We start from the raw sequence: 25,837 nt of genomic DNA on the forward strand, positions 1-25,837 counted from the left end.
ACTCTCCAAGCCTGCCGAGTTAGTCCTTGGCTGCATAAGCCTCCAATGCTTAGGGATCAGCCAGGCCCAGAACAGTTTCTTACCTTTTTAAAAGGGTGAAATGTTTTACCCACACCCCCTTGCCTTGGCGCTCATGACAGCAGTGAGGCTTTGGGAAGGCAGTGACTCACAGTGCCGTGCGGTATGGATTTTTGGAGTCAGGCCAGTGTACCAGCTGTGTGGCTTGCGCCCTTGTGTCTTTAACCTGTAAAATGGGGAAGTTAGAACTTCCTGGGTTTATTGGGAGGGGCCGATGGGTGGTGCGGGCAGTGGTGCCTGGTGTGTGGTGGGTCAGCAGTGTGAGGCCACTCTTGTCTCTCCTTGTCTTGAGTGCGGTGGGATGGGCAGTGGATGGAGTCACGGACACGGGAAGCTCAGATCACCCTTCAGGGGGAAGCAGAAGACATCGGGCCTCATGCACCGCTGCACCCATCTATTGCTGCATAACTAACCAGCCCCCAGCTTCGTGACTTAGAACCATGTATTGTTGAGTCTCTCAGTTCTGGGAGTTAACTAGGGCGAGCTCGGGGGTGGTGGTTCTCATAGTCAGATGTTGGCTGCAGCTTGTGTCCACTGAAGGCTTCTGCAGTCCCATGTCTGGTACCTGGTCTGGGATGCTTGGAGCATCTGGAGGCGTGACTATCCTGCAGCCTCTCCTCGCGGCGAGCCTGGGCTGCCTCATGGCACGGTGGTCTCGGGATACGCCTCCCCCAGAGCAGATCCTTAACCCCACGTGGTTAAGGGACCTGCGTGGAGCTGGTGCAGTGTCGCTTCCGCTCACCTCACCTGTGTCCTTTCGAGGATGCTCGCGTTACAGATAACGCCCCGGGCCTGCAGAGCCTTGTCCCATCTTTCTATCTAAGGATCGTGTTCACAGATTTTTGAAAGATAAGTAGGGTAGAAACCATCTGTAAGAAACACTTAAAGGGAAACCAGATTTGCTCATCTCAGCTGATCTGGATCTTCAGTTCTGCCAAGTTCAGGACATGATATATATTTTTGTGACACAACTCAAAATAAGACTAAGCCATGTGCAACTGTAGAATGTCAATGTCCCAGAAAAGGTACTTGTGCTAGACTTTAAATATACCATCTTTGAAATGCTACTTACAGATTGTTTCTATGGTACCAACCTATTTAAAGTTGTAACTGAGTGAGGATCCCCCCCCCCCAAGTCTTTTGAAGGCAATATGGAAACAGTGCTGTGTGGTATGAGCTGCCTAAGGGGTCATTAGGAATGTGGACTCGGGTTAGACACTACCTTGGAAGGTTGAGGAATTGAAGAGATGACATATGCAGAGGTTTTGTCTTTGTGACCCTGAACAGACAGGAGTCACTTTATAAGTATGAGCTCAAGTAAGTGGACAGAAATGATGGGGTGGGGTGGGGGGGGGGGCGCATGCCCTGTGTAGCAGAGAAAGCACTGGTCTGAATCTGCCCTTAAACTCTGTGTGGCCCTGGTACCTCCCCTGTGGCATGGCCTCCTCTGAAAAGGGAGGGATGGACCAATGAGTGTCCGAGAGCCCCGCCAGGCTTCTGCTGAGGAACCTTGTTGCCTGGCAACCCCTCCTGGGAAGGCTACGTGTCTGAGCATCTCATTGGGAATCTAGGCACAGGCCTGGATGTCCCTGGGTCCCAAATCAAGGGTTTATCTGGGCAGTACCAGGAGACCAGGCTGGGTATGAGATCCTGAAACTAAACCTCTGGCCGCCTCTCTCCTTGCTTTTCCTGAGGCTGCGTGTTTGAGTCTAAAAATCTGGAAAAACCATTGATCTTTGAGGCTAGAGACTGTCCATACAGAGATATGAGATTGGGTCTTTTAGATGAAAATAGCCACAACCATTGAAGAAGATCTTACTATGCCAAGAGCTTTACATGCATTAATTAGCCTCCCCCTTTTTGTTTTGGCCCTGGGAACAACCTTGTTAGAACAGTGCTATCTTTATCCCCATTTTAGAGATGGGAAAAGTGAGGGTAGAGAAGCGAAGCAACCTGCCCCAGGTCCCATATCAAGGAAGCAGCAAGGTGGAGATTTGGATCCTTAAAGTTTTACTCCAGAACCTTCACTTTTAAAAAATTCTAAGTACATAGAGAAAACTTTTCTTTCTCTTAATCATTTGAGATTAAGTTGCTATGTGACGCCCTATCTCCCCCTTCCCCCAAATACTTTAGTATTTCCAACAAGGACAGTCTCCAACGTAACCATAGGACAGCCATCAAAGTCAGGAAATGAACATGGACACATCACTACCAAGGAAACCTCAGACCCCGTTTGAGTTTTGACAGCTGCCCTAATAACTTCCTTTATAGCAAAAAGATCCAGCTCAGAATCATGTGTTGCATTTAGTTGTCATGTCTCTTTAGTCTCCTTCCATCTGGAACAGTTCTAGGGTCTTTAACTTTCACAACCTTGGCACTTTTGAAGATCACAGACCAGTTGTTTTGTAGAAATGCCCATATTTGGGTTTGTCTTCCGTATCCTTGTGATTCCATTCAGGTTATGAGGCTTGGGAGGAAGTCACAGGAGTGATGCTTTGATCTTCTCAGGACATCCTCTCTAGTGATTTCCATTCATCCCATTCTTGGGAACACCACTCTGGTCACTTTAGTAGAGCTGGTATCCTTAATGACCCCACAACCATCCACACAGTTTCCTTCTCCAGAAGCCATGGTAGGGTCCATTTGGCAAAGCAAATCCACTAGTGTCAGTCCCTCAAGATCAAAGTAACTGCAGCTCCATAAAAGCTGCTGTAAAGTTACAGGCATAGCTACAGAGAAGCCGGGCTTATTTTTATTTTTGACTTTGACCTATAAACAGAAGCATATACATTTCAGGCCCAGGCTCAACATGGTTTATCTTGTCTCCGTGTTTCCCTCACTTTGCTCTATAGTGGACCTTGCAGTCTGTAAGACTCACTCCCTTTGGCCTTCTCCTCTACTAAAACCTCACTTTCTAGAATCTTTATACCATCGTACAGAAAAACCCGAACAAATTTTTTGGCCAACCCAATAGTATGTGTGTGTAAGGCACATGGACAGGACGTGTCACTGAGGATACAGAGACCATTAAGTCACAATCCCCGTTCCCAAGAAGCTGGCATGTAATTGGCTGCATGTAGGTTCTCGTTTAATAACAGCCAAGGGAACTTAGACCCAAGTCTTTTGACTCCAAGTCCAGTGCTCTGTGTATACAATGCCTCCTGGATGTTTTCATCATACAGAGAGAGAGAAAACATAAGCAAAAAATTAGCAAACACTCCCTAAGCACCTGTTATGTACCAGGTACAGTTTTAATTGCTTACATATTTTATCTCAACCATTTTGCAGACGAGAAAACGGAGGCTTAGAGAGATGTAATTAATGCCTTGCCGGAGGTCTGCGGCTTGGTGGGTGGCAGAGCTGAGATTGGAACCCTACAGCCTGTGTGCTGGACACAGAGTCCAGAGCTGGTGAGGGGTTCCCTGGGAGTGTCTGGTGCTTCTCTGTTCCTTGGATACCCGGAGCCTAGCGTAGTGTAAAGCACGCAGTGCATTTTTATTAGATCAGTGAATGGATTTATTTACCAACCTGTTGGAAAGGAAAAGAATGGAAAGATTTACTGGCGGGAATACTTGGGAATTCTAGAGTTTGCCCATTCATTCTTTCACGCCCTCAAACTCCTGTATAAGGCAACTACTCTGTACCCACGACGGTGCTTATACTGAGAGACCCAAAGATCCGGGAGACAGTCTTGACCCTCATTATTATTTGAGTGCCGTGTCCCGTCCCCACCTCTTCCCCGCTCCGCCCCGCCCCGCAAATGTCTCACACACAACCATCCCATGAGCTAGTCCTATACCCCTATTTTGCAGATTCAGACGCTCAGGCTGACAAAGAAGTCTCCCTAGGCCAGGGTGGCTCGACGACGTCCACACCCGTCACCACTGGCTGGGCGCCGCCACGAAACGGGCGCGACAGGAACATCAGCCCTCAGCCATTCCGGGCCCTGAAAACCCTCCCTAGCAGCTCAGCCGCTCTAGAGCCAAAGCCGCCCTAGCGTTCCGTTGCTGCCATGGCAACCGGCGCGACGTTTCCGCTGTCGAGAAATATCACTTCCGGCGCGCCTGTTCCGGTACTTCCGGGTTCCGGCCCCCGAGCGGCGCGCTTGTTGCGCGGAGCGGGCAGCTGTGTTTGCTACGCTGAGCCGGAGAGGGGTGAGTGGGCAGGGGTCGTGGGGGAGTCCGTGTCCGTGGGAGAGGGGGCTCGGGCTCGCCGGTTGCGCTTCCCTTTAGCAGGGCGAGGAGCGGGGCCTCTCGGGGTCACCGGGCAGTCGGGACCTAGGCCGAGTTCCGCCCCGAGCCTCCACCGCGGGGTCTGGACTGCTCGGCAGGGAGGCGCCCGAGCCCTGGCTTCAGGCCCACCTGGTTTCGCGCCCCGCCAGCCATGGAGCCTAGGGCGAGTTGTTTAACTTCTCAGCCTCGTTTTACCTAATCTGAAGCTTGAAGGCGCTAGTAGTACCTCCCTCGTAGAAGTGTCTTGACGCCTACATTAGGTTATCGGCCTGAAGCGTCCAGCAAGGGCTTAGCACCTCCTGGGGACTCTGGCTCGTGGCAACGCTGTGGTTATTACCAGTCCCTGTGCCCAGGGACGCAGCGGTGTTAGCGACTCCCATGTATCTGGGACTCCCCGCCTCCTCTGAGAATATTTACCCTCTTTGCGCGCCTGGATCAGGTTGGGGCTGGCAGCCCCCACCCGGTGCACCAGGGAGCAGCGTAAGCTGGGAAAACTTTCAAACAGCTGGCCGGAGTTTGACACCGCCTGTGGAAGTAGCCAGCTCCCTGTCCCTGAAGGCTGCTTGCAGCAGCTGCTAGACGGGAATCACAGCGCTGCCACGTAGTGAACGTATTGCCGTGTGGTGCCCCGTGCTTGGCACTTGGTCTTCATTTAATACTCATACACTGAGTACCTGGTAGAGTGGGGATTTGAACTCGGGCTGTGATTTTAGCACCTGGTTTCACAGTCACTTTGCTCGGCTCAATCCCTGATCCAATCAATAATGAGAAAGGCGGTGAACCTAATCATGGGGCTTCGGTAACAAGCTATTCCTTGCAGCTTATTGTGAGCTCCCTGTTTTTAAAGCACCATCTCATTGAATCTGCCTTACGCCATTCTCTAAAGTTAGCACTGTAGTTAATCCACTTAAGAGGCATCTGAATCTCATCCCCCAGCTACCCCTGAGTTGATTTCTGCATTGCAGTTCACAGATGTGTACTGTTAAGGTAGTGTCCATAGTTACTACCGCCTTCTGGCGCCTCAGAAGAGGTTTGTGTTTGGGGAGGAAAGCTAAGTCTCATTCGATGAGGGTCTCATCAAATTATGTGTTTCAGAAAGTATCTTCTAAAAAAATCACTTTGCTGTGACTGTTAAAGGTACAGATGAAACTATACACTCAACAGTAGAAAAAAATAAAATCCAGGCTCCAGGAAGATGTCTACCTAATTTCTGAGGCAATAATACATAGAATAACATACTTAGTTGTTTTTATGTGGTTCGTGTGTATGTGGGTGTGTGTGATGGTTCACGACATTGACAGATACATGCCTAAGAATCACATGGACTGTTGGGACTGGTCTCTTGTTCCACTGGTTTTCGTACCTATTTTCTAAAATTATGTTTTTAGTGTCTGCTTTATTGAATGGTAACAATGGTTTTAGTGAATTTTAGTTTGGAGGAAGTTCTGAAGGCAGCAAGGAGTAGGACCTCACAGGGAAGCCTTCTGCTTCTGCTGCCAGGACTTGTGACAGACGATAACCTTTTTTTATCCCTTCTTTTAGTGACAGGCTATGTCACTGTCCCACTTGTACCGGGACGGGGAAGGCCACATGGATGATGACGAGGACGAGCGGGAGAACTTTGAGATCACCGACTGGGATCTCCAGAATGAATTCAACCCCAACCGGCAGCGCCACTGGCAGACCAAGGAAGAGGCCACCTACGGAGTGTGGGCAGAGCGAGACTCGGATGAAGAGAGGCCCAGCTTTGGAGGCAAACGGTATGGCTGGCACAGACTGCTTCCCCAGGAGTTGGGGAGCTACCCCCCTAAGTACATTTCTCTCCCGGCCTCACTGAGCCCCTTAGCTGTGACATCAGCTGCAGAGCCCAGTTGCTCTGTAGGTTAGAGCGCTGCTCTCTCACTGACTGATCATCAGTGGGTGTTAAGTGAGCAATTATGTATATTAAGCCTTGTGCCGCAGACCTAGTCCTTGCCTTCCAGGAGCCCAGACGCTAATGGGTGGAGACAGGTTCACACAATGGAAGTTGGTAACTGATTTAGGACCTGGGGGCGGGGACACATTTTAGGGTGTTTGACCTATTCTGGGAGGTCAGGGAAGATTGGGTGGTAGGGGAGGCACGAGTAGGCAGAGGCCCTTGATGGGAGGCAGCAGGGCATCCATGAGGATACGAGAGGTGTCATGGGCTAGAGTGGGGAGAGAGTGGGGAGAGTGTGGGGAGTGTAGTTTGAGAAGAGGCCGTGGGCCTGTGTAGAGAGGGTGTGACGTGAGGGGAGGGGGCATGTAGAGAAGACCCTTTTGCTTATGTGCAAAGTTGGCGTGGAGCCACTGTGGAAGAAGGGGCTCTGTGAGGAGGCCCAGGCAGTGGTCCCAGCAGAGCTGGTGGAGACCTGGGCTAGGATGGCGGCACGGGGGTGAGGATTCAGCTGAAAGCCTCCTCCTTGCTGTGAAGTTGTGTGTGTGTTGGCTGCAACTTGCTTGACTAGAGTATGTAGTAGATTCGGGTTTGTCCCCCTGTCCCCAGCTAGGGCCTGGAGGCTCCAGCGCATTGAGACTGTACATTTTTCACAAAGGAAGCTTGGGAGAAAGCAGAGATCAGTTCATCTTTTCATCTGGCAAGAAATCTAACAGTGGACGATGAGTAGGTCAGGGGTCAAGAACTGCATGATCATAAGGTGATAACAGCAGCCACAATCTATGGGTTCTCCACAGGCCTGGTCTCATGGACCTTAGGAGAAAGGTACCATTATTATCATCCCATTTTACAGATTAAGAAATAGCAGCCAAAAGTTGTGCAGCTAAGCTGTTAGAGTCTGGGCCTGTCTGACTCTAGAGTTGGGCTCTTACACTGCATCTCTTAGGAAAAAATTCTCTGAATTTTATTGCTGCCATGGGGATGTTTATTTACTAGGTTAGTCATTTTATAAAGCGCCGCCTTATTTTGCAGTATTCCTGGGGTTTTTCATTGGATTCTTTTCTCTCTCTAACCACACAATACAGAGCTGTCAGCTCCAGTTCATACAAAAGGGAACTGTGGCTAAGGACTTACTGTAAGTACTGTTCCTGAGGCAGTCAGGGTTAAAATCAAGACTTTCCATCTCACAGGGTTAATTTCTTAGGTATTTTATTTGTTTATTTTAAATTTTTATTTTTATTTATTTCTTTATGTGGCTGCACTGGGTATTAGTTGTAGCACACAGGATCTTTTTAGTTGCAGCATGAGTGAAGTTTAGTTTTGGCATGCCACCTCTTAGTTGCAGCACGTAGGATCTAGTTCCCTGACCAGGGATTGAACCTGGGCCCTTTGCATTGGGATTGCAGAGTCTTAGCCACTGGACCACTAGGGAGGTCCCTTTTAGGTATTTTAGTTTTCATAAACAAATGAATTTAATGGACCTGAGATTTTTTAGAAATCTGATTGAAATAATAAATAATATACTTTCCATACATATAATCTCTCAATGTATTTTATTTATTTATGATTTTGATTTATGAGAATGTCTTTTCTTGTTTGGTTTTTGTACTTGAAATAGTGTGAAACAAATGCTTTTTTTTTTAATTGGAGTATAGTAGATTTACAGTGTTGTGTTAGTTTTAGGTGTACAGGAAAGTGAATCAGTTAATACACACAGACAGACACACACACACACACAAATGTATATATATATATCTCCTTTTTCATATTCTTTTCCCTATAGGTCATTACAGAATATTGAGTAAAGTTCTCTGTGCTACACTGTAGGTCCTTATCAGTCATCTATTTTATATATAGTAATGTGTATATGTTAATCCCAGTCTCCTAATTTATCCTTTTCCCCCGCATTTCCCCTTTGGTAACCACAGTTTGATTTTGAGATCTGTGAGTCTGTTTCTGTTTTGGAAATAAGGTCATTTGTCTCATTTAAAAAAAAATTAGATTCCACATATAAGTGATATATGATATTTGTCTTTGACTAAAACATTCACTTAATATGATACTCTCTAGGTCCATCCATGTTGCCGCAAATGGCATTGTTTCGTTATTTTTAATGGCTGATTAATATTCCATTGTGTATGGGTACCACATCTTCTTTATCCATTCCTCTGTTGATGGGCATTTAGGTTGTTTCCATGTCTTGGCTGCTGTGAATAGTGCTGTAGTGAACATCGGGGTACACATAACTTTTCAAATTATGGTTTTCCCCGATATATGCCCATGAATGGGGTTGCCGGGTCATATGGTAGCTCCATCTTTAGTTTTTTAAGGAACATCCATACTGTTCTTCAAAGTGGCTGCACCAATTTACATTCCTACCAACAGGGTAGGAGGATTCCCTTCTGTCCACACTCTCTCCAGGACTTGTTGTTTGTAGATTTTTTGATGATGGCTGTTCTGATTGGTGTGAGGTGGTACCTCATTGTAGTTTTGATTTGCATTTCTCTAATAGCCATGTTGGGCATCTTTTCAATTGCCTTTTGGCCATTTATATGTCATCTTTGGAGAAGTGTCTTTTTAGGTCTTCTGCCCATTTTTAGATTGGGTTGTTTGTTTTTGATATTGAGCTGGATGAACTGTTTGTAGATTTTGGAGATTAATCCCTTGTTGGTCCCATCGCTTGCAAATATTTTCTCCCATTCTGTGGGTTGTCTTTTCATTTTGTTTATGGTTTCCTTTGCTGTGCAAAAACTGTTGAGTTTAATTGGGTCCCATTTGTTTATTTTTGTTTGTATTTCCATTACTCTAAGAGGAGGATTGAAAAAGATACTGCTGCGATTTACGTCATAGAGTGTTCTGCCTGTGTTTTCCTCTAAGAGTTTTATAATATCAGGCCTTACATTTAGGTCTTTAATCCATTTTGAGTTTATTTTTGTGTATGGTGTTAAAGAATGTACTAATCTCATTCTTTTACATGTAGCTGTCCAATTTTCCCAGCACCATTTATTGAAGACACTGTCTTTTCCCTGCTGTATAGTCTTGCCTCGTTTGTTGTAGTTTAATTGACCATAGGTGTGTGGGTTTATCTCTGGGCTTTCTATCCTGTTCCATTGATCTGTGTTTGTGGTTCTGTGCCAGCACCATACTTTTGATGACTATCGCTTCGTAGTATGTTCTGAAGTCAGGGAGCCTGATTCCTCCAGCTCCCTTTTTCTTTCTCAAGACTGCTTTGGCTATTCGGGGTCTTTTATGTTTCCATACTGATTGTAAAATTTTTTTTTTAGTTCTGTGAAAAATGCCATTGGTAATTTGATAGGGATTGCACTGAATCTGTAGATTGCCTTGGGTAGTGTATTCACTTTGACAGTATTGATTCTTCCAATTCAAAAACATGGTATATCTTTACATCTGTTTGGGTCATCTTTGATTTCTTTCATCAGTGTCTTAAAGTTTTTGGAGTACAGGTCTTTTGGTAGGTTTATTCCTAGGTATTTTTTTCTTTTTGATGTGATGGTAAATGGGGTTAATTTCTCTTCCTGCTCTTTTGTTAGTGTATAGGGATGCAACAGATTTCTTTGTATTAATTTTTTATCCTGTAACTTTACCAGGTTCGTGGATGAGCTGTAGTAGTTTTCTGGTGGCGTCTTTAGGGTTTTCTATGTATAGTATCATGTCACCTGCAAACAGTGACAGTTTCACTTCTTCTTTTCCAAGTTGGATTCCTTTTATTTCTTCTGTGATTGCCATGGCTAGGACTTCCAAAACTATGTTGAATAAAAGTGTCAAAGAGTGGACATCCTTGTCTTGTTCCTGATCTTGGAGGGAATGCTTCCAGCTTTTTTCACCATTGAGTATGATGTTAGCTGTAGGTTTGTCACACATGGCTTTTATTATGTTGAAGTATGTTCCCTCTATGCCCGCTTTCTGGAGAATTTTTATTTGTTTATTTTTATTTTATCATAAATGGTTGTTGACAGATGTAGAGAACAAAGATATGGACAACCAAGTGGGGAAAGCAGGGGGCCGGGGATGAATTGGGAGATTGGGATTGCCATATATACCTTACTAATAAGAAACAAAATATCAAATTGTACACTTTAAATATATGCAGTTTTTTGTATGTCAATTATATCTCAATAAAAGTTCTTTAAAAAAAAAGCTATAGGGAAGAAAATTAAAACCAATGCATAAATCCAAAGACAACCTTAAAAAAAATAAAATAAATGGATGTTGACTTTTGTCAGAAGCTGTTTCTGCGTCTCTTGAGATGATCGTATGGTTGTTCTTCAGTGTGTTGGTATGGTGGTCACACTGGTTGATATGTGGATACTGAAGAATCCTTGTGTCCCTGGGATAAATCCCCCTTGATCATAGTGTATGATCCTTTTAATATATTGTTCAATTCGGTTTCCTAGTACTTTGTTGGGGATTTTTGCATCTATGTTCATCAGTGATACTGGCCTGTAATTTTCTTTTTGTGTGTGATATTTTTGTCTTTTTTTTTTTAAGATTTATTTATTATTTATTTGTTTGTTTATTTTTGGCTGCGTTGGGTCTTCTGTTGCTGCGCACGGGCTTTCTCTGGTTGTGGAGAGCGGGGGCTACTCTTCATTGCAGTGCAAGGGCTTTTCGTAGCTTCTCTTGTTGGGGAGCACAGGCTCTAGGCACGTGGCCTTCAATAGTTGTGGCTCGCAGGCTCTACAGTGCAGGCTCAGTAGTTGTGGCACACGGGCTTAGTTGCTTCGTGGCATGTGGGATCTTCCTGACCCAGGGCTCGAACTGGTGTCCCCTGCATTGGAAGGCAGATTCTTAACCACTGCGCCATCAGGAAAGCCCTTTTGTCTGGTTTTGATATCAGGGTGATGGTGGCCTCATAGAATGAGTTTGGGAGTGTTCCTTCCTCTGCACGTTTTTGGAATAGTTTCAGAAGGATAGATGTTAACTCTTCTCTAAATGTTTGATAGAATTCGCCTTTGAAGCCATCTGGTCCTGACTTTTGTTGGTTGGGAATTTTTTAATCACAGTTTTAATTTCAGTACTTCTGATTGGTCTGTTCATATTTTCTGTTTCTTCCTAGTTCACTGTTGGGAGACTGTACCTTTCTAAAAATTTGTCCTTTTCTTCTAGGTTTTATTGGCATATAGTTGCTTGTAGCAGTCTCTTATGATCCTTTGTATTTCTCTGGTGGCCGTCGTAACTTCTCCTTTTTAATTTCTAATTTTACTGATTTGAGCCCTCTCCCTTTTTTTCCTTGCTGTCTGGCTAACGGTTTTTCAATTTTGTTTATCTTTTCAAAGAACCAGCTTTTAGTTTCATGGCTCTTTTCTATTGTTGTCTTTGTCTCTGTTTCATGTATTTCTGCTCTGATTTTAATAATTTCTTTCCTCCTGCTAACTTTGGGTTTTGTTTGTTCTTTCTCTAGTTGCTTTAGGTGTAAGGTTAGGTTGATTATTTGAGATTTTTGTTTCTTGAGGTAAAATTGTGTTGCTATAAACTTCTCTCTTAGGACTGTTTTTGCTGCATTCCATAGGTTTTGGGTTGTCATGTTTTTGTTGTCATTTGTCTCTAGGTATTTTTTGATTTCCTCTCTGATTTCTTCAGTGATCCTTCGGTTGCTTAGTAGCATATTGTTTAGCCTCTATATGTTTGTGTTTTTTACAGTTTCTTTTTCTTGTAGTAGATTTCTAATCTCTGTTGTGGTCAGAAAAGATGCTTGATATGATTTCAGTTTTCTTAAATTTACTGAGGTTTGCTTTGTGGTCCAGCATGTGAGCAGTGCTGGAGAAAGTTGCATGTGCACTTGAGAAGAATGTGTATTCTGCTGCTTTTGGATGGAATGCTTTATAAATACCAATAAAGTCCATCTCATCTAATGTGTCATATAAGGCCTGTGTTTCTGTATTGATTTTCTGTCTGAATGATCTGTCCACTGATGAAGGTGGGGTTTAAAGTCCCCCACTATTATTGTGTCATCGTTGATTTCTCCTTTTATGGCTGTTAGCCCTATATATATATGTATGTTTGCCTTATATAGTAAGGTGCTCCTATGTAGGGTGCATATGTATTTACAATTGTTATATCTTCTTCTTGAATGGATCCCTTGATCACTGTGTAGTGCCCTTCCTTGTCTCTTGTAACAGTGTTTATTTTAAATTCTAATTTGTCTGATATGAGTATTGCTACTCCAGCTTTCTTTTGATTTCCATTTGAATGGAATACCTTTTTCCATCCCCTCACTTTCAGGCTGTATGTGTCCTTAGATCTGAAATAGTCTCTTGTAGACAGCACATTTATGGGTCTTATTTTTGTATCCATACTGCCAGTCTTTGTCTTTTGGTTTGAGCATTTAATCCATTTGCATTTAAGGTAATTATTGATATGTAGGTTCTTAGTGCCTTTTTTAAAAATTGTTTTAGGTTTGTTTTTGTAGGTCTTTTTTCTTCCCTTCTTTTTTCTTCTCTTGTGCTTTGATGACGATCCTTAGTGTTGTGTTTGGATTGCTTTTTCTTTTTTTGTGTGTGTATCGTAGTTTTGTGGTTTGCAGTTCCCATGAGGTTTTGAGAAAATATATGTGTGTGTATATGTACATATACATAGACACATATACATATACACATGTATACACACACACATGGTTATTTTAAGTTGCTGGTCTCTTAATTTCAGATGCATTTCCCATTTCCTGCACTTGTACTCTCCTCTTCTCATGGTTGCTGGTTTTGGTATCATATTTGTGTGTGGATGATTTCCTTCCTCTACTGTATGGTGAGCGTTCCCATTCATAATTTTCTTGCTTCTGTTTGTGGCCTTTTCTTTTCTGCCTGGAGAAGTTCCTTTAACATTTGTTGTAAAGCTGGTTTGGTGGTACTGAATTCTCTCAGCTTTTGCTTGTCTGTAAAGCTTTTGATTTCTCTGTCGAATCTGAACAAGAGCCTTGCTGGGTAGAGTATTCTTGATTGTAGGGTTTTTTTCCCTTTCGTTGCTTTAAATATATCGTGCCACTCCCTTCTGGCCTACAGAGTTTCTGCTGAAAAATCAGCTGATAACCTTATGGGGATTCCCTTGTTATCTGTTGCTTTTCCTTTGTTGCTTTTTATATATTTTGCTTGTATTTCATTTTTGTCAGTTTGATTAGTGTGTCTTGGCCTGTTCCTCCTTGGGTTTATCCTGTATGGGACTCTCTGTGTTTCCTGGACTTGAGTGTTTCCTTTCTCATATTAGGGAAGTTTTTGGCTATAATCTCTTCAGATATTTTCTCAGGCCCTTTCTCTGTCTCTTCTCCTTCTGGGACCTCTGTAATGCAGATGTTGGTGCATTTGATGTTGTCCCTGAGAGTGTTCTCATTTCCTTTCATTCTTTTTTCTTCATTCTGTCCTGTGGCAGTGACTTCCACCACTCTGTCTTCCAGCTCAGGTATCCACTCTCCTGCCTCAGTTATCCTGCCGTTGACCCCTCCCAGTGTATTCTTCATTTCAGTTGTATTGTTCCTCTCTGTTCTTTACAGCTTCTAGCTCTTTACTAAACATTTCTTGTATCTTCTTGGTCTGTGCCAACATTCTTTTTCCAAGACTTTGGATCATCTTTACCATCATTCCCCTGAATTCTTTTTCAGGTGGATTGCCTATCTCACCTTCATGTAGTTGTTCTTGTGGGTTTTTATCTTGTTTCTTCGTCCGAAACGTTTCCCTGTCATCTCGTTTCGTCTGGCTTTCTGTGTTTGTGGTCTGCTTTCCATAGGCTGCAGGATTGTGCCTCCTCTCGCTTCTGGTGTCTGCCCCCTGGTGGGTGAGGTTGGTCCAGGGGCTTGTGCAGGCTTCCTGGTGGGAGGGACTGATGCCTGCCCTCTGGTGGGTGGAGCTGGGTCTTGTCCCTCCAGTGGGGAGGGCTGTGTCAGGGGGTGTGTTTAGAGGTGGCTTTCAGCTCAGTGCAGCTTTAGGCAGCCTCTCTGCTGATGGGTGAGGCTGTGTTCCTATCTGCTGGTAGTTTGGACTGGGGCATTCCAGCACTGGAGCCTGCATGCAGGCTGCTGGGTGGCGCCAGGTCTTGGTGCCAAAATGGGGACCTCCAGGAGAGCTCATGCCAACCAATATTCCCTGGGGCCTCCGCCACCAGGGTCCTTGCCCCCACAGGGAGCCACAGCTGACCCCTGCCTCCCAGGAGACCCTCCAAGACCTGTAGGTAGGTCTAGCCCAGGTTCCTGTGGAGGTACTGCTTTGTGCTGGGTCCCAGTGCACGTGAGACATTGTGTGTGCCCTCCAAAAGTGGAGTCTCTGTTTCCCCAGCCCTTTGGAGCTCCTGCACTCAGGCCCTGCTGACCTTCAAAGCCAAGTGCTCCAGGAGTTCCTCTTCCTGATGCCTTGGAGGCTATTTTTATGTGGGAACGTCCCCATGTGGCCTGCGTGGGTTTAATATCTTTGGTGCGAGTGCTGTTTTTAGTGCAGATGTCCGCCACCTCTTGCCCCAGTGTACGCGGGCTGTTACCCCTTCATAGGTGGTGTGACTGATGTTGTGGTGACCAGAGCCTGCACTGGATATTGAGCAAGGCCTCTTCTTTGCTCCGTTGCTGTCACTGCCTTGTCAGGGGCAGAGTCTGCTCCCTAGTTGTTGTAGACGCCCCAGATCTGTTTCTGAGCTGCTCCTCATCTGTGGTGTGAGGTAGGTGGGATGGGAGCACTCCCACTGGGAGAGAAGCCACTGAGTAGTCCTCCATCGGCGCTGTTCACCTGTGAATGTGCTCTGTTGTGTCACGTTGCCCCCGTTGTGTGGACTCACAAAGTACACTGTTGTTGGCACCGCCCTCGGTCCCACCTCAACTGTGGGTGTGCTGGCCGTTGGCCCTGGTGACCCTCGGGCGTTGTTTGCACCAGGCCACCAGCGCAGATGCACTAAAGTCAGGTCCCAGGGCTGCAGTGGTCGTGCACCTGGACCTGCTGTGGGAGCCACGGGGGCAGCTCAGATTCTGGCGTGGCCCCGCCCCTGCGTGTCTGTACCTGTAAAGCTGACCGTTGCTAAAGCCAGACCCGTTTCAGCTGCGGGAGCACGCGTGCGTTCGGATGTCCAGCAGGAGCTGAATTTCTAAAGCCGGCAGCAGGGCTGTAAAGCCGCAGTTTGCACAGTTGCGAGGAGAGATTTCAGCTCTTCTTCCTTAGTTGCAGGGCCCCTGGGGCTCGGCTGTGGTTTCAGCCCCACCTCTGCGTGTGGGCCTCCCACCAGGCATCTGCTCCTGAAGCTCCTGGAGCACATGAGCTGGCTGCAGGAGAGGCGGCCCAGCCGTCGGGGCGAGCAGACTGCCTAGGGGCGAGCAGACTGCCTAGGGGCGAGCAGACTGCCTAGGGGCGAGCAGACTGCCTAGGGGCGAGCAGACTGCCTAGGGGCGAGCAGACTGCCTAGGGGCGAGCAGACTGCCTAGGGGCGAGCAGACTGCCTAGGGGCGAGCAGACTGCCTAGGGGCGAGCAGACTGCCTAGGGGCGAGCAGACTGCCTAGGGGCGAGCAGACTGCCTAGGGGCGAGCAGACTGCCTAGGGGCGAGCAGACTGCCTAGGCGGGAGCCCCTCCTAGGGCCCGGGGAGGTGGGTGCCGGTGCCTGGGGGAAGAAGCTGCAGTGGGGGCCCCGCCCTTCGCAGGCCACTTTAAAATGGCACTTTGCTTCCGTGGTGGCCTGGGCTTCCTCCAACATTCCTGGTTGCGGAGCTCCACACGCCCACCCCCATCGGCTGTCTCCTCGCAGCCAACAGAGTCCTCTTCCCGGGTCTGTTCTTTAAACCCCCCTTTCCGGCACCTAGTCCCTGCCTGTAGCAGCAGACACAGGCCTCAGGCTGGGGTGGCCCAGACCATCCGCGTAGTTCTCACTCTCTCCTGCTTGCCACAGACCGGCTGCTGTGCTCTCCTCTGAGCCTCCAAAGCTCCTTTTCGGTCCCAGCTGATGTCCGTGCTGGTGATGGGGGCCTCTCTGGGTGCAGGAACCTATCTTCTGCAGCTCCCGCCCAGGGTGCAGGTCCCGTCCTGCTTCCTGCCCGCCTCCCCCCCCCCCCCCCCCCCATCTTTCTTTCATCCCACCTGGTTGCACGGAGATCTTTCTTGTCCTTGCTGGTGTCCAGGGTCCTCTGCTAGTGTTCAGCAGGTGTTCTCTGAGGACTGTTCTGTTTGTGTGTGTATTCTCAGCGTATTTATGGGGAGGGGGAGCTCCACGTCCTTCCACGCTGCCATTAATTGACTCAGTGTCACAAATGCTTTTCAAAGTAATGTAAAAGGAAAGGTGGGCAATCACAGTTACAGTTTTTAGTCAACTCTACGTGGATATTGGTAACTCTTAAGCCACACAGTTGACTTGAACACACCAGGTAAAAACGTCAAATGTGATTACCGGGAACCAGATCTGGGGCCCTTCTGATACGAGTCAATGTGTTGCTCTTTTAAAATGGATCCCATGAGCTCCACCCTGAGGAAGTCTCTGGCCAGCAAGCAAGCACGTGTGCAAGGCTACAGAGAGTATGCAAGGGATGGCTGCATCTACAAGGGATGGTGCAGAGTTCTTACGGACCCCGTGGGGCCTCGTGTTTGCCTGCAGGGCCCGTGACTACTCAGCGCCAGTCAACTTCATCAGCGCGGGGCTCAAGAAAGGGGCTGCAGAAGAGGCGGAGCTGGAAGACTCCGATGATGAAGAGAAACCTGTTAAGCAGGATGAATTTCCTAAGGATTTCGGACCAAAGAAGTTAAAAACGGTAGCATCTTTATTGAAGGGTCGTGACCTTAGTAATACCCCTGGAGGGTCACTGTGGCCCAGGCATCTGCTCGGGGTGGGGGTGGGGTTCAGCTGGGGGCAGGTTGTGTGGGTCTCTCCCTGTGGGGGCAGGTTTCCCCGAGGGGTGACGTGTGCGGTGCAGTCTCTTCTCTTTCCTGAGACACGTCACAGATATGTCTGGTTTGTACAACAGGATACTTTTCATGACGCCCTGGAACTGCCACGCCACATTCCCATCAGCCAAGCTTGCTTTCTTAGGTTTTCCCTTCTTTTGATTTTTCTTCTTTTCAGGGTGGCAATTTTAAACCCAGCCAGAAAGGTTTTGCGGGAGGAACCAAGTCTTTCATGGATTTTGGCAGCTGGGAAAGACACACAAAAGGAATTGGACAGAAGCTTCTTCAGAAGATGGGCTATGTCCCTGGAAGGGGCCTCGGGAAGAACGCACAAGGTGTGGTACCCCCACCCTGCAGTCTCACACGAGGGTGGCCAGGAGAGGCTGAGAGAGCAGTTGGGGAGTGGTTTGCCTTTTCTCTGCTTTTTCACTTTTCTGCCAGTACGACAGTTGTGCTCCAAGCTACCATGCTTTCTCAAAGCTCAAGTTACATAAAATACTTATTTCAGCAGGAGGGAGAGGTTAGGGTTAAAACAGGTTGCAGGCTGGTGGCTGAAAACAGACTTGTTTCCGGCCTGCCCGTGTTTCTACAAAATCAAATTGGTTGCCTGTATTTAAAAATCAGACAGTTTTCCCTAAATTCTAGATTTGCTTGGCAGTGATTGGTTTAGCTGAGTCCTCCTGCCCCAGTCAGCAGTCACAGCCTTATTCTGGAAGCCTTCTCCACACCAGCCCATTTCCTTGTTCATGTGCATGTTCCTGGGCGCTGAAGGCACATGAGTGCATGGTCCCTGCTCACAAAGGGGCAGGACAGGTAGCTATTAGCTGTGTGAAGAATCCCTGGACTCCAGTGAAGATGGACAAGGTGACCTGGAATGAGAGTGAGGGCTGTTCTAATTTGGGATTTCAACAGTACAAGCTGGAGGAAGTGTGGGGGGACGTTTGTGGTGGGGGCAGTTCTTCACTGAAATGTTGTAGTCCTGTTTGTAAACTTTTTTATAGGAAAAACATTTATTTCCAAGGCTTAAACACGTTCAAGAACAAGTCAAGTGCAGGAGGGATGAGCTACTGAATAGAATAGACGAAGCTTCCTATTAAGTGGCAGCGTCACCTCCCTTCCGTCAGCATCAGTACATTGTCTGAGTCACTGCCCTCCCCGTGTTACTAGGCTTCCAAGAGGACAAAGTGTTGGCTCTGTTATGCCAGTTTCCAGTTATAAATGAATATTCCCATCCACGAATAAAATGAATCCGAGTGGAAATGGGACTCTGTAGGACATACATGAGCTGGTGTCAGCGCTGTCCTGCGGCGGCATGAAAGCACAGGCGCTTCTGGCCACCCAGAACGGCACAGTCGGGAGGGCAGACGCACGCTCTCCTTCCTGGGGGGCGTGTGCTCCGGTGTGAGGAACGAGGGGTGTGGTCTCCCTGAGCGGCTCGCTCACGTACACTTGCTGGGACCGGAAGTTTCTCTTTTGCTAAAATTTGTCAGGTATCATCAACCCCATCGAAGCCAAGCAGAGAAAGGGGAAGGGCGCGGTGGGGGCGTACGGCTCGGAGCGCACCACTCAGTCCCTGCAAGACTTCCCCGTGGTTGACTCCGAAGAAGAAGCCGAGGAGGTGAGTCAGGAGACGGGCCCTTTAGGTTGGATTGGTTCAGCCTGAATTCAGGGGTTGGCTGCACACCACGCACCCCTTACCATGCTGGAGGTCCGTGGTGAACAGGTGTGGAGCCTGGGGCACAGGGACGCAGTAAGCAAGTAACCACAGTGTGGTTAGAAAGAGCACTAGGGCCAGGAGGTACTAGGGAGAAGATAGGGTTGGGCATGTGGGGAAGGGGTCTCAGTGTTTGTAAGTGGGGAGTGGGTGTCAAGCAGTGTCCGTGGATGGGTTTAGGGTTACACAGGCCGGCCCTTGGCGCAGAACCTTGTGAAAGTCTCAGTGGCCTCACATGCGCTAAAAAGTGGCCCTTTCTTCTTGTGACAGACTATATCCCTCTGATTCAGGAATTTCAGAAGGAGCTGAGCCAGTGGAGGAAAGATCCCAGCGGAAGCAAGAAGAAGCCCAAATACTCTTACAAGACAGTGGAAGAGCTGAAAGCCAAGGGCAGGATTAGCAAGAAGCTCACCGCTCCCCAGAAGGAGCTCTCTCAGGTCAAGGTACGGGGCCTGTGGACGCCTGGTCCAGGACGGGGGCTTGGAAGACACCCAGGAAGTCATCCCGCACACCAGGGTAGTCACCGAACATTTGCTCGTAAGGTTCCTGTGGGTGTGTGTGCGCACGCGTGCGTGCGCGTCGCCGCCTGTGCCCGTTCCCTGCACTCACACTCGGGCTTGTGGTCATCCCCACCCTGTGCCAGGCGCGCCTTGCGGCGCGAGAGTGCTTTCTGGAGCTTGCTGCCAGTGAACTTGATGATGTTCCTGTTTCTCTGTTGCTAGACTGTTAACATTTCTGGTTTGGTTTGTTTTGGGGCAGGTTAGTTTGTGTATAAAGCCTTATCTTTGTTTTAGACAGTTTTTAAAGATAGATTCCTAGAAGTGTAATCACCAGGCTAAAGCATAAGAAGGTCTTTAAGACTCTAGTGGTGAGAAGTTTGCAGTAATTCATTCCCTGACCGGGAGTGGGCCCTCAGGGCATCCTAGCATTGCATTTAAGATGATCAGAGTTTCAGCCACTGTTATATACAGATAATCTCTGAGGTTTTTCCGTTACTATCTCTACTGGCCAGAGAACAATGGTGACAGATGTCTGTTGAAGTTGGTGGAGGAGCTGTAGTGTGTGTGTGTGTGTGTGTGTGTGTGTGTGTCACAGAACTCAAAAGTCGAGTGGGGTTCTCAAAGATCAGGGTGTTGTGTGTCAGGTTATTTGGGGTGAGAAGTGCAGATGTCTAGGTCCCAGCTGGAGATTTTGAGGGCAGAGCTCTAGATGAGGCCTAGTTATTTTTCCCCAGGTAAGTTTCTGATGTAGGTGGTTCAGGGATCTTACTCAAGTGATGGTGAAACTTCTGTCTCAAAGTAGTGATGTTCTCATTTCCTCAGTTTTCTTCAGACATTGACATCAGCTCATTTCTTTGGTTGCCTTTGTGGATTTTGTATGTTTCATGTTGTTTTTAAATTAAAACTTATTACAGAGCTGTATGCAGTACATTTTAGACAATTAGGAAATAAAGGCAAAAAAATTAAAATGTTGCTTCCCATAAATGAGCAGTTTTAACACCTGTGATGTACATTCTTCAGCTTTTTTTGTCTAAATATGTGTGTTGTTTGCCAAAAGCACACGCATATTGTATATGTTGTTGTATTGGCTGCTTTGATCAGTATAGCCTCTACTTTTCCATGAAAGCAGATTTTCATCTCAACTAAGTAGTTCACATTCGTATTTCATCAGTTTTCGTAAAGAGACTTCTCCATATGGCTCGTCCAGAGAGAGCCAGTCAAGCACCGTTTTGTTTGTACCTGGTTGTTTTGTTCCTGGAGTCTCTTCCAGTCTAGTGCAGCGCAGGCCCCGCTTTGAGAAGCACGGGCCTCCCCCAGCTCTGCCGAGTGGTGTGGTTTTTACACGTTCCCCCTAGCGCCACGCCTTCCCCGGGCTTAGGTGTGTGTCTAACAGGGCAGCATCGGTGGAGTGTTAACCTGCACACCCTCTGCCGCCTTCTCCAAGGTCATAGACATGACGGGCCGGGAGCAGAAGGTCTACTACAGCTACAGCCAGATCAGCCACAAGCACAATGTCCCTGATGACGGGCTCCCGCTGCAGTCGCAGCAGCCGCCCCAGCCCGGCAAGGAGGCCAAGGCCCCCGGCTTCGCGCTGCCTGAGCTAGAGCACAACCTGCAGCTGCTCATCGACCTCACGGAGCAGGAGATCATCCAGAACGACCGGCAGCTACAGTACGAGCGGGACACGGTGGTCAACCTGTCCCACGAGCTGGGGAAGATGTCCGAGGTCCTGGAGCACGAGGAGCGGGTCATCTCCAACCTGAGCAAGGTCCTCGAGCTGGTGGAGGAGTGCGAGCGGCGCCTGCAGCCCGGCTGCAGCGACCCCCTCACTCTGGACGAGTGCGCCCGCATCTTCGAGACCCTGCAGGACAAGTACTACGAGGAGTACAGGATGTCTGACCGCGTGGACCTGGCCGTGGCCATTGTCTACCCGCTCATGAAGGACTACTTCAAGGAGTGGGACCCCCTCAAGGTGAGTGGGCGGGGAGGCCGCCGTGCTGCCTCTCGTGTGGGGCCAGCCTGGGCACGAGAGACGGTGCAGAGGGCAAGGGGGCCTTCAGTGCGCACATCTCAGCTGCCACGTTTCTCCCTAGGACTGTACGTACGGCACCGAGATCATCTCCAAGTGGAAGAGCCTCCTGGAGAACGACCAGCTGTTGTCCCACGGCGGGCAGGACCTCTCGGCAGACGCCTTCCACAGGTGCTCCCCCGGGGGATGGGGAGGGACCGGTACAGCTGGGGTACTGCCTGTATGAGCCCTCGCCACGTGGCGGCGCTGCTCTGGGAATTTAAATTCATTCATTAGTTCACCCTACACTTGTCGCGGGTCTGGAGGATCTGTCTGTGCTCCGTGCTGGGCTTCCCCGGGGAGTGCAGCGGGCGGGCTGTCTCCAATAAGGGGAGCTGAGGGAGTGGACAGGTAAACCCAGGCTGCTGCCTGGGGTCAGCAGTAGAGAATGAAAAGGGTGCCCACCTCTGTGTGTGCACCTGTGGGGGGAAGACGGGGCGGAGGCACAGGTCTCAGAGGAGGTGACGTTGAAGCTGTGACCCAAAGCATGAGGGCGTCGGCTGTGCAGATAGAGCTCCAGGTGGGGAAGCACGCAACACTTGGTGGTGGTGGAGGGGGTGGGGGTTGTGACCTGACAGCAGCCCTGCCACGGAGGCAGGAACGACTGAGGAGACAGGCTCCGAGGCCGAGCAGGCGGCGGGGGAACAGAGCCAAGGCAGGCGCACGTCTGGCCAGCACGCGGCCCGGCCTGCTGGTTCCCTGTGCCTGGCTTGCCCCGCTGTTGCCGTCGTCACCCTTACTCTAGTGGTGGGTGGCGGTGTGCTTCCTACCCGTGGAGACCAGTCGGTGCGTTTAGCCAGCCCGCCTTCTGCCTCTCTCGCGTAGGCTGATATGGGAAGTCTGGATGCCTTTTGTTCGAAACATCGTCACTCAGTGGCAGCCGAGGAACTGTGACCCGATGGTGGACTTCCTCGACAGCTGGGTGCACATCATCCCCGTGTGGATTCTGGATAACATCCTGGACCAGCTCATCTTCCCCAAGCTGCAGAAGGAGGTAGGGCCCGTCCCGGGCAACGCGTTCAGTACTCCTCTCCGTTCTCTCACTGCTGTTCACACACCTGGGCTCTCGGAATTCAGCGACACAGCTGCTGTTCTGTAACGTGAACGCCAGCCCTTTGCTCGGCACTTTCCCCCAAAGGCCGCCTTAATAGGGAGTTCATGTACCTCGTTAATAAAATTAGAATCGTGCCATTTCCGAGATTTAACACAGACTGCATGGGTATATTGGTGGGTTGGTGTCCCTGTTGGGGGAAACATAATGGAGACCGTGTCCCCCACACCTGTGCAAAGGACAGGGACCTCAGCCGGGAGAGCGCAGGGCATCGTGTGCGCCACAGGCCGTGTGAACTGCTGTGCTTGCCCTGCTCCTCCTGCAGGTGGAAAACTGGAACCCGCTGACGGACACGGTCCCCATCCACTCGTGGGTCCACCCGTGGCTGCCCCTCATGCAGGCGCGCCTGGAGCCGCTCTACTCCCCCATCCGCAGCAAGCTGGCCAGCGCCCTGCAGAAGTGGCACCCCAGCGACTCTTCGGCCAAGCTCATCCTCCAGCCCTGGAAAGACGTCTTCACCCCCGGCTCCTGGGAGGCATTCATGGTCAAGAACATAGTGCCGAAGCTGGGTAAGGAAATGGGGAAACGCATCCAGGTCCAGTGGCTCTGGTTCCTGTGACCAGTGCTAATGATCGTGCTTCCTAAAAACACGGCCTGTGCGCTCTGAGCACGTGGTATTTCTCCCCATACGAGGTGCCACCTTGTGCCCTGAGGCTGAATAGCAACCTCAGCCGGCCTCTGCCTGCACTGCCCACCTCAGACTCAGCCCGCCTCCTGGTTTGTCCGGTGTGGGCCTCTGCTGACAGTACAGCCACAGGTGTCACACTGGATTCTAAATATAGAGCTGTCTCCTCTGGGTTAGAGAAGAAAATTTTGAAGAATTGCCATGTCGAGAGCTTAACATTGACCTTTAAAAGCAGATCAAAGGCTGACATTGTCTGGTGACGATGCTGCTCTGTGGCTTTGCCCTGGAGACTGGGTTTCTCTTCCAGGGATGTGCCTTGGGGAATTGGTCATCAACCCCCACCAGCAGCACATGGACGCCTTCTATTGGGTCATCGACTGGGAAGGGATGATCTCTGTCTCCAGCCTGGTGGGGCTCCTCGAAAAGCACTTCTTCCCCAAGTGGCTTCAGGTACGCTTTGTTGGGGGTGTGGTGGGGACAGGGAGGAGTGGCTGGAGCCTTGGATAACTGTCAGGTGACAGTGCTGTAATCACACAATGAAAAGAAACTACACAATAAGGCAGGAACGAGTCAGGAACAGCAGTCAGCACCATTTATTGAACACGTGCCCTGTGCTGTTCTAAGCACGTTTGGCCCCACGCCTCACAACAGCCGTGTAGGGTGAGGACTGGCATCTCTATCATGTAGGTAGGAGGCCAAGGCACAGAGGCTACTCACAGGGCACTTAGCTACTGAGCTGACCCCCTAAGATCCCTGCAAGTGTCACCAGCTTGTAGGACCAGGACTCAAACAAGTGGCCCCTTTGGAAGTTTGGCTCCCATTCGTTGCTGTGGATGCAGGTTTCTTATTTGTTCCCTTTTGGCAGGTGCTGTGCTCCTGGCTCAGTAACAGCCCGAATTATGAGGAGATCACCAAGTGGTACCTGGGTTGGAAGTCCATGTTCTCAGACCAAGTGCTGGCCCACCCATCCGTCAAGGACAAGTTTAACGAGGCGCTTGACATCATGAACAGGGCAGTGTCCTCCAATGTCGGTGAGTGGGAGTTCCATGTTGGAGGTCCCGGCCCTGAGCGCCACATTGCTGAGCACGTAAATAACACAGCGTTAGAGTTTTCAGATACCTGTGGGCTCACTGTGGGCTCCAGGACACGGACTCTGGCCCCGCAGACACCATCACGCAGTTATTTAGCCACCTCGTGTGGCTGGGAGAACGGAGACTCACTTGAGCTGGGTCTCCCTCCAGCGCCCACCTTCATAACTGCCGTGCTACGTGGCGCTTCGGTGCGTCTGCCTCGTGTGGCCCGCCCCAGGGTGACAGCTCATGGCCTGGAGCTGGCCGACAGTCTGACACTTAGGAGCTGCTTCGCCCCCTTTCCTTACCTGTTTCTAGGTTTTATTGAGAACCTAGGGGCACCAAGTTCCTGTTTGTGGATGGCACTCTGGGGTGGTGTCTTTGGTGTGTCAGCAGTGGGCAGCTGACTGTTCGTTTACTATCTAGTCCCAGACTGCTCGGCTCTAGGGAAGCCCCCCTGCCTAGGTCAGGAGTGTGGGAGCCCACTCAGCTAGTCCTGTGCTCACATCTCAAAGCCAAGGCCACTGCAGAGCCTAGTCTGTTTCACAGGTAAGGTCACACAGCCACAGAGTGGCAGCTGGGATTGTAATTTCTATTTCCTGAGCCTTTAATTCTCTCTACTTAGCCTATTACATGAAAACCGAGTTAGACTTCATAGATTATACTGTGTTTAATGAGGCATCTATTTATGCTGTCTTCTTACCCAGGTCCTTCCAGGGACATCAATGGGCTGTCTCTGTTTTCATACTCTAGACATTCTTGCTCAGCCACCCTGACCCCATCTGTACCCTGTTACCACCAGCCATTTGTGGTCCTACATTATCCTTCAACATCTGTGTTTCAGCTCCCCAGGTATCAGGTATATAACTAGGCCATATGTTTTCAGGGTCCTTAAAAGCTGCATTGGGTAAGTGTGGGGTGAAAACTCTAGCAAGGAGGGAACGGAATCAAGCTTTCCAGCCCATAAAATATCAGCAAGGGATTTATTCTTATGTTGAATATTTAATCATCTCTCTGGTTAAGGTGTTAACCAGAAATTTTTTATGTGACAACAGCCAGCTGTCCACACTCCCCCCCTCCCAAAGGCGCTTGCTCGTCTGCTTTAGTGCTATCCAGGAGGCCTTAGGAGACGGCGCCTGTGACAAACCCAGCTCTAGTCCCTGTCTCAGTTTCTGTCGTGTTGGGACACCTGTCCCTCACCCCCTCCCTCTGTGTCTCCCAGGTGCCTACATGCAGCCCGGAGCGCGGGAGAACATCGCCTACCTCACCCACACGGAGCGGAGGAAGGACTTCCAGTACGAGGCCATGCAGGAGCGACGAGAGGCCGAGAACATGGCCCAGAGGGGCATTGGCGTGGCCGCCAGCTCAGTGCCCATGAACTTTAAAGACCTCATTGAGACCAAGGCCGAGGAGCACAACATCGTCTTCATGCCCGTCATCGGGAAGCGGCACGAAGGGAAGCAGCTGTACACCTTCGGCCGCATCGTCATCTACATCGATCGGGGCGTGGTGTTCGTCCAGGGCGAGAAGACCTGGGTGCCCACCTCCCTGCAGAGCCTGATTGACATGGCCAAGTAGACCTCAGCGCCAGCCAGGGACAGGTTTGTGAATAAATAGTATTTTAAATCATAGTTGACATACTTCCTGCTCTCTCTGAAAGGGGGCTCAC

The 25,837-nt window shown here is 49.2% G+C and overlaps 1 protein-coding gene across 1 annotated transcript; it reads left to right on the plus strand.

Moving 5' to 3' along the window:
• Window positions 1-4,101: 4,101 nt before the first annotated feature.
• TFIP11 (tuftelin interacting protein 11) lies at window positions 4,102-25,800 on the plus strand. The gene is made up of 13 exons (XM_057745459.1): window positions 4,102-4,232; window positions 5,853-6,070; window positions 16,794-16,947; window positions 17,259-17,415; window positions 18,571-18,698; window positions 19,085-19,237; window positions 20,739-21,266; window positions 21,388-21,494; window positions 22,188-22,356; window positions 22,739-22,982; window positions 23,406-23,548; window positions 23,964-24,129; window positions 25,391-25,800. Exons 2-13 carry the CDS (start codon window positions 5,862-5,864, stop codon window positions 25,744-25,746), a joined length of 2,514 nt encoding a protein of 837 aa, XP_057601442.1. The 5' UTR covers window positions 4,102-4,232; window positions 5,853-5,861; the 3' UTR covers window positions 25,747-25,800.
• The last annotated feature ends 37 nt before the right edge of the window (window positions 25,801-25,837 follow it).

The sequence above is a fragment of the Hippopotamus amphibius genome, chromosome 8, assembly GCF_030028045.1.
Source record: "Hippopotamus amphibius kiboko isolate mHipAmp2 chromosome 8, mHipAmp2.hap2, whole genome shotgun sequence".
Taxonomy (NCBI): Eukaryota; Metazoa; Chordata; class Mammalia; order Artiodactyla; family Hippopotamidae; genus Hippopotamus; species Hippopotamus amphibius.

What these genes read in the sequence shown, in the direction of transcription:
- TFIP11 (XM_057745459.1), top strand. Translation starts at nt 5,862, where the DNA reads ATGTCACTGTCCCACTTGTACCGGGACGGGGAAGGCCACATGGATGAT. An exon ending in GACCAAAGAAGTTAAAAACG is followed by an intron (nt 16,948 to 17,258) that starts GTAGCATCTTTA and finishes TCTTCTTTTCAG; the next exon opens with GGTGGCAATTTTAAACCCAG. An exon ending in AGGAGCTCTCTCAGGTCAAG is followed by an intron (nt 19,238 to 20,738) that starts GTACGGGGCCTG and finishes GCCTTCTCCAAG; the next exon opens with GTCATAGACATGACGGGCCG.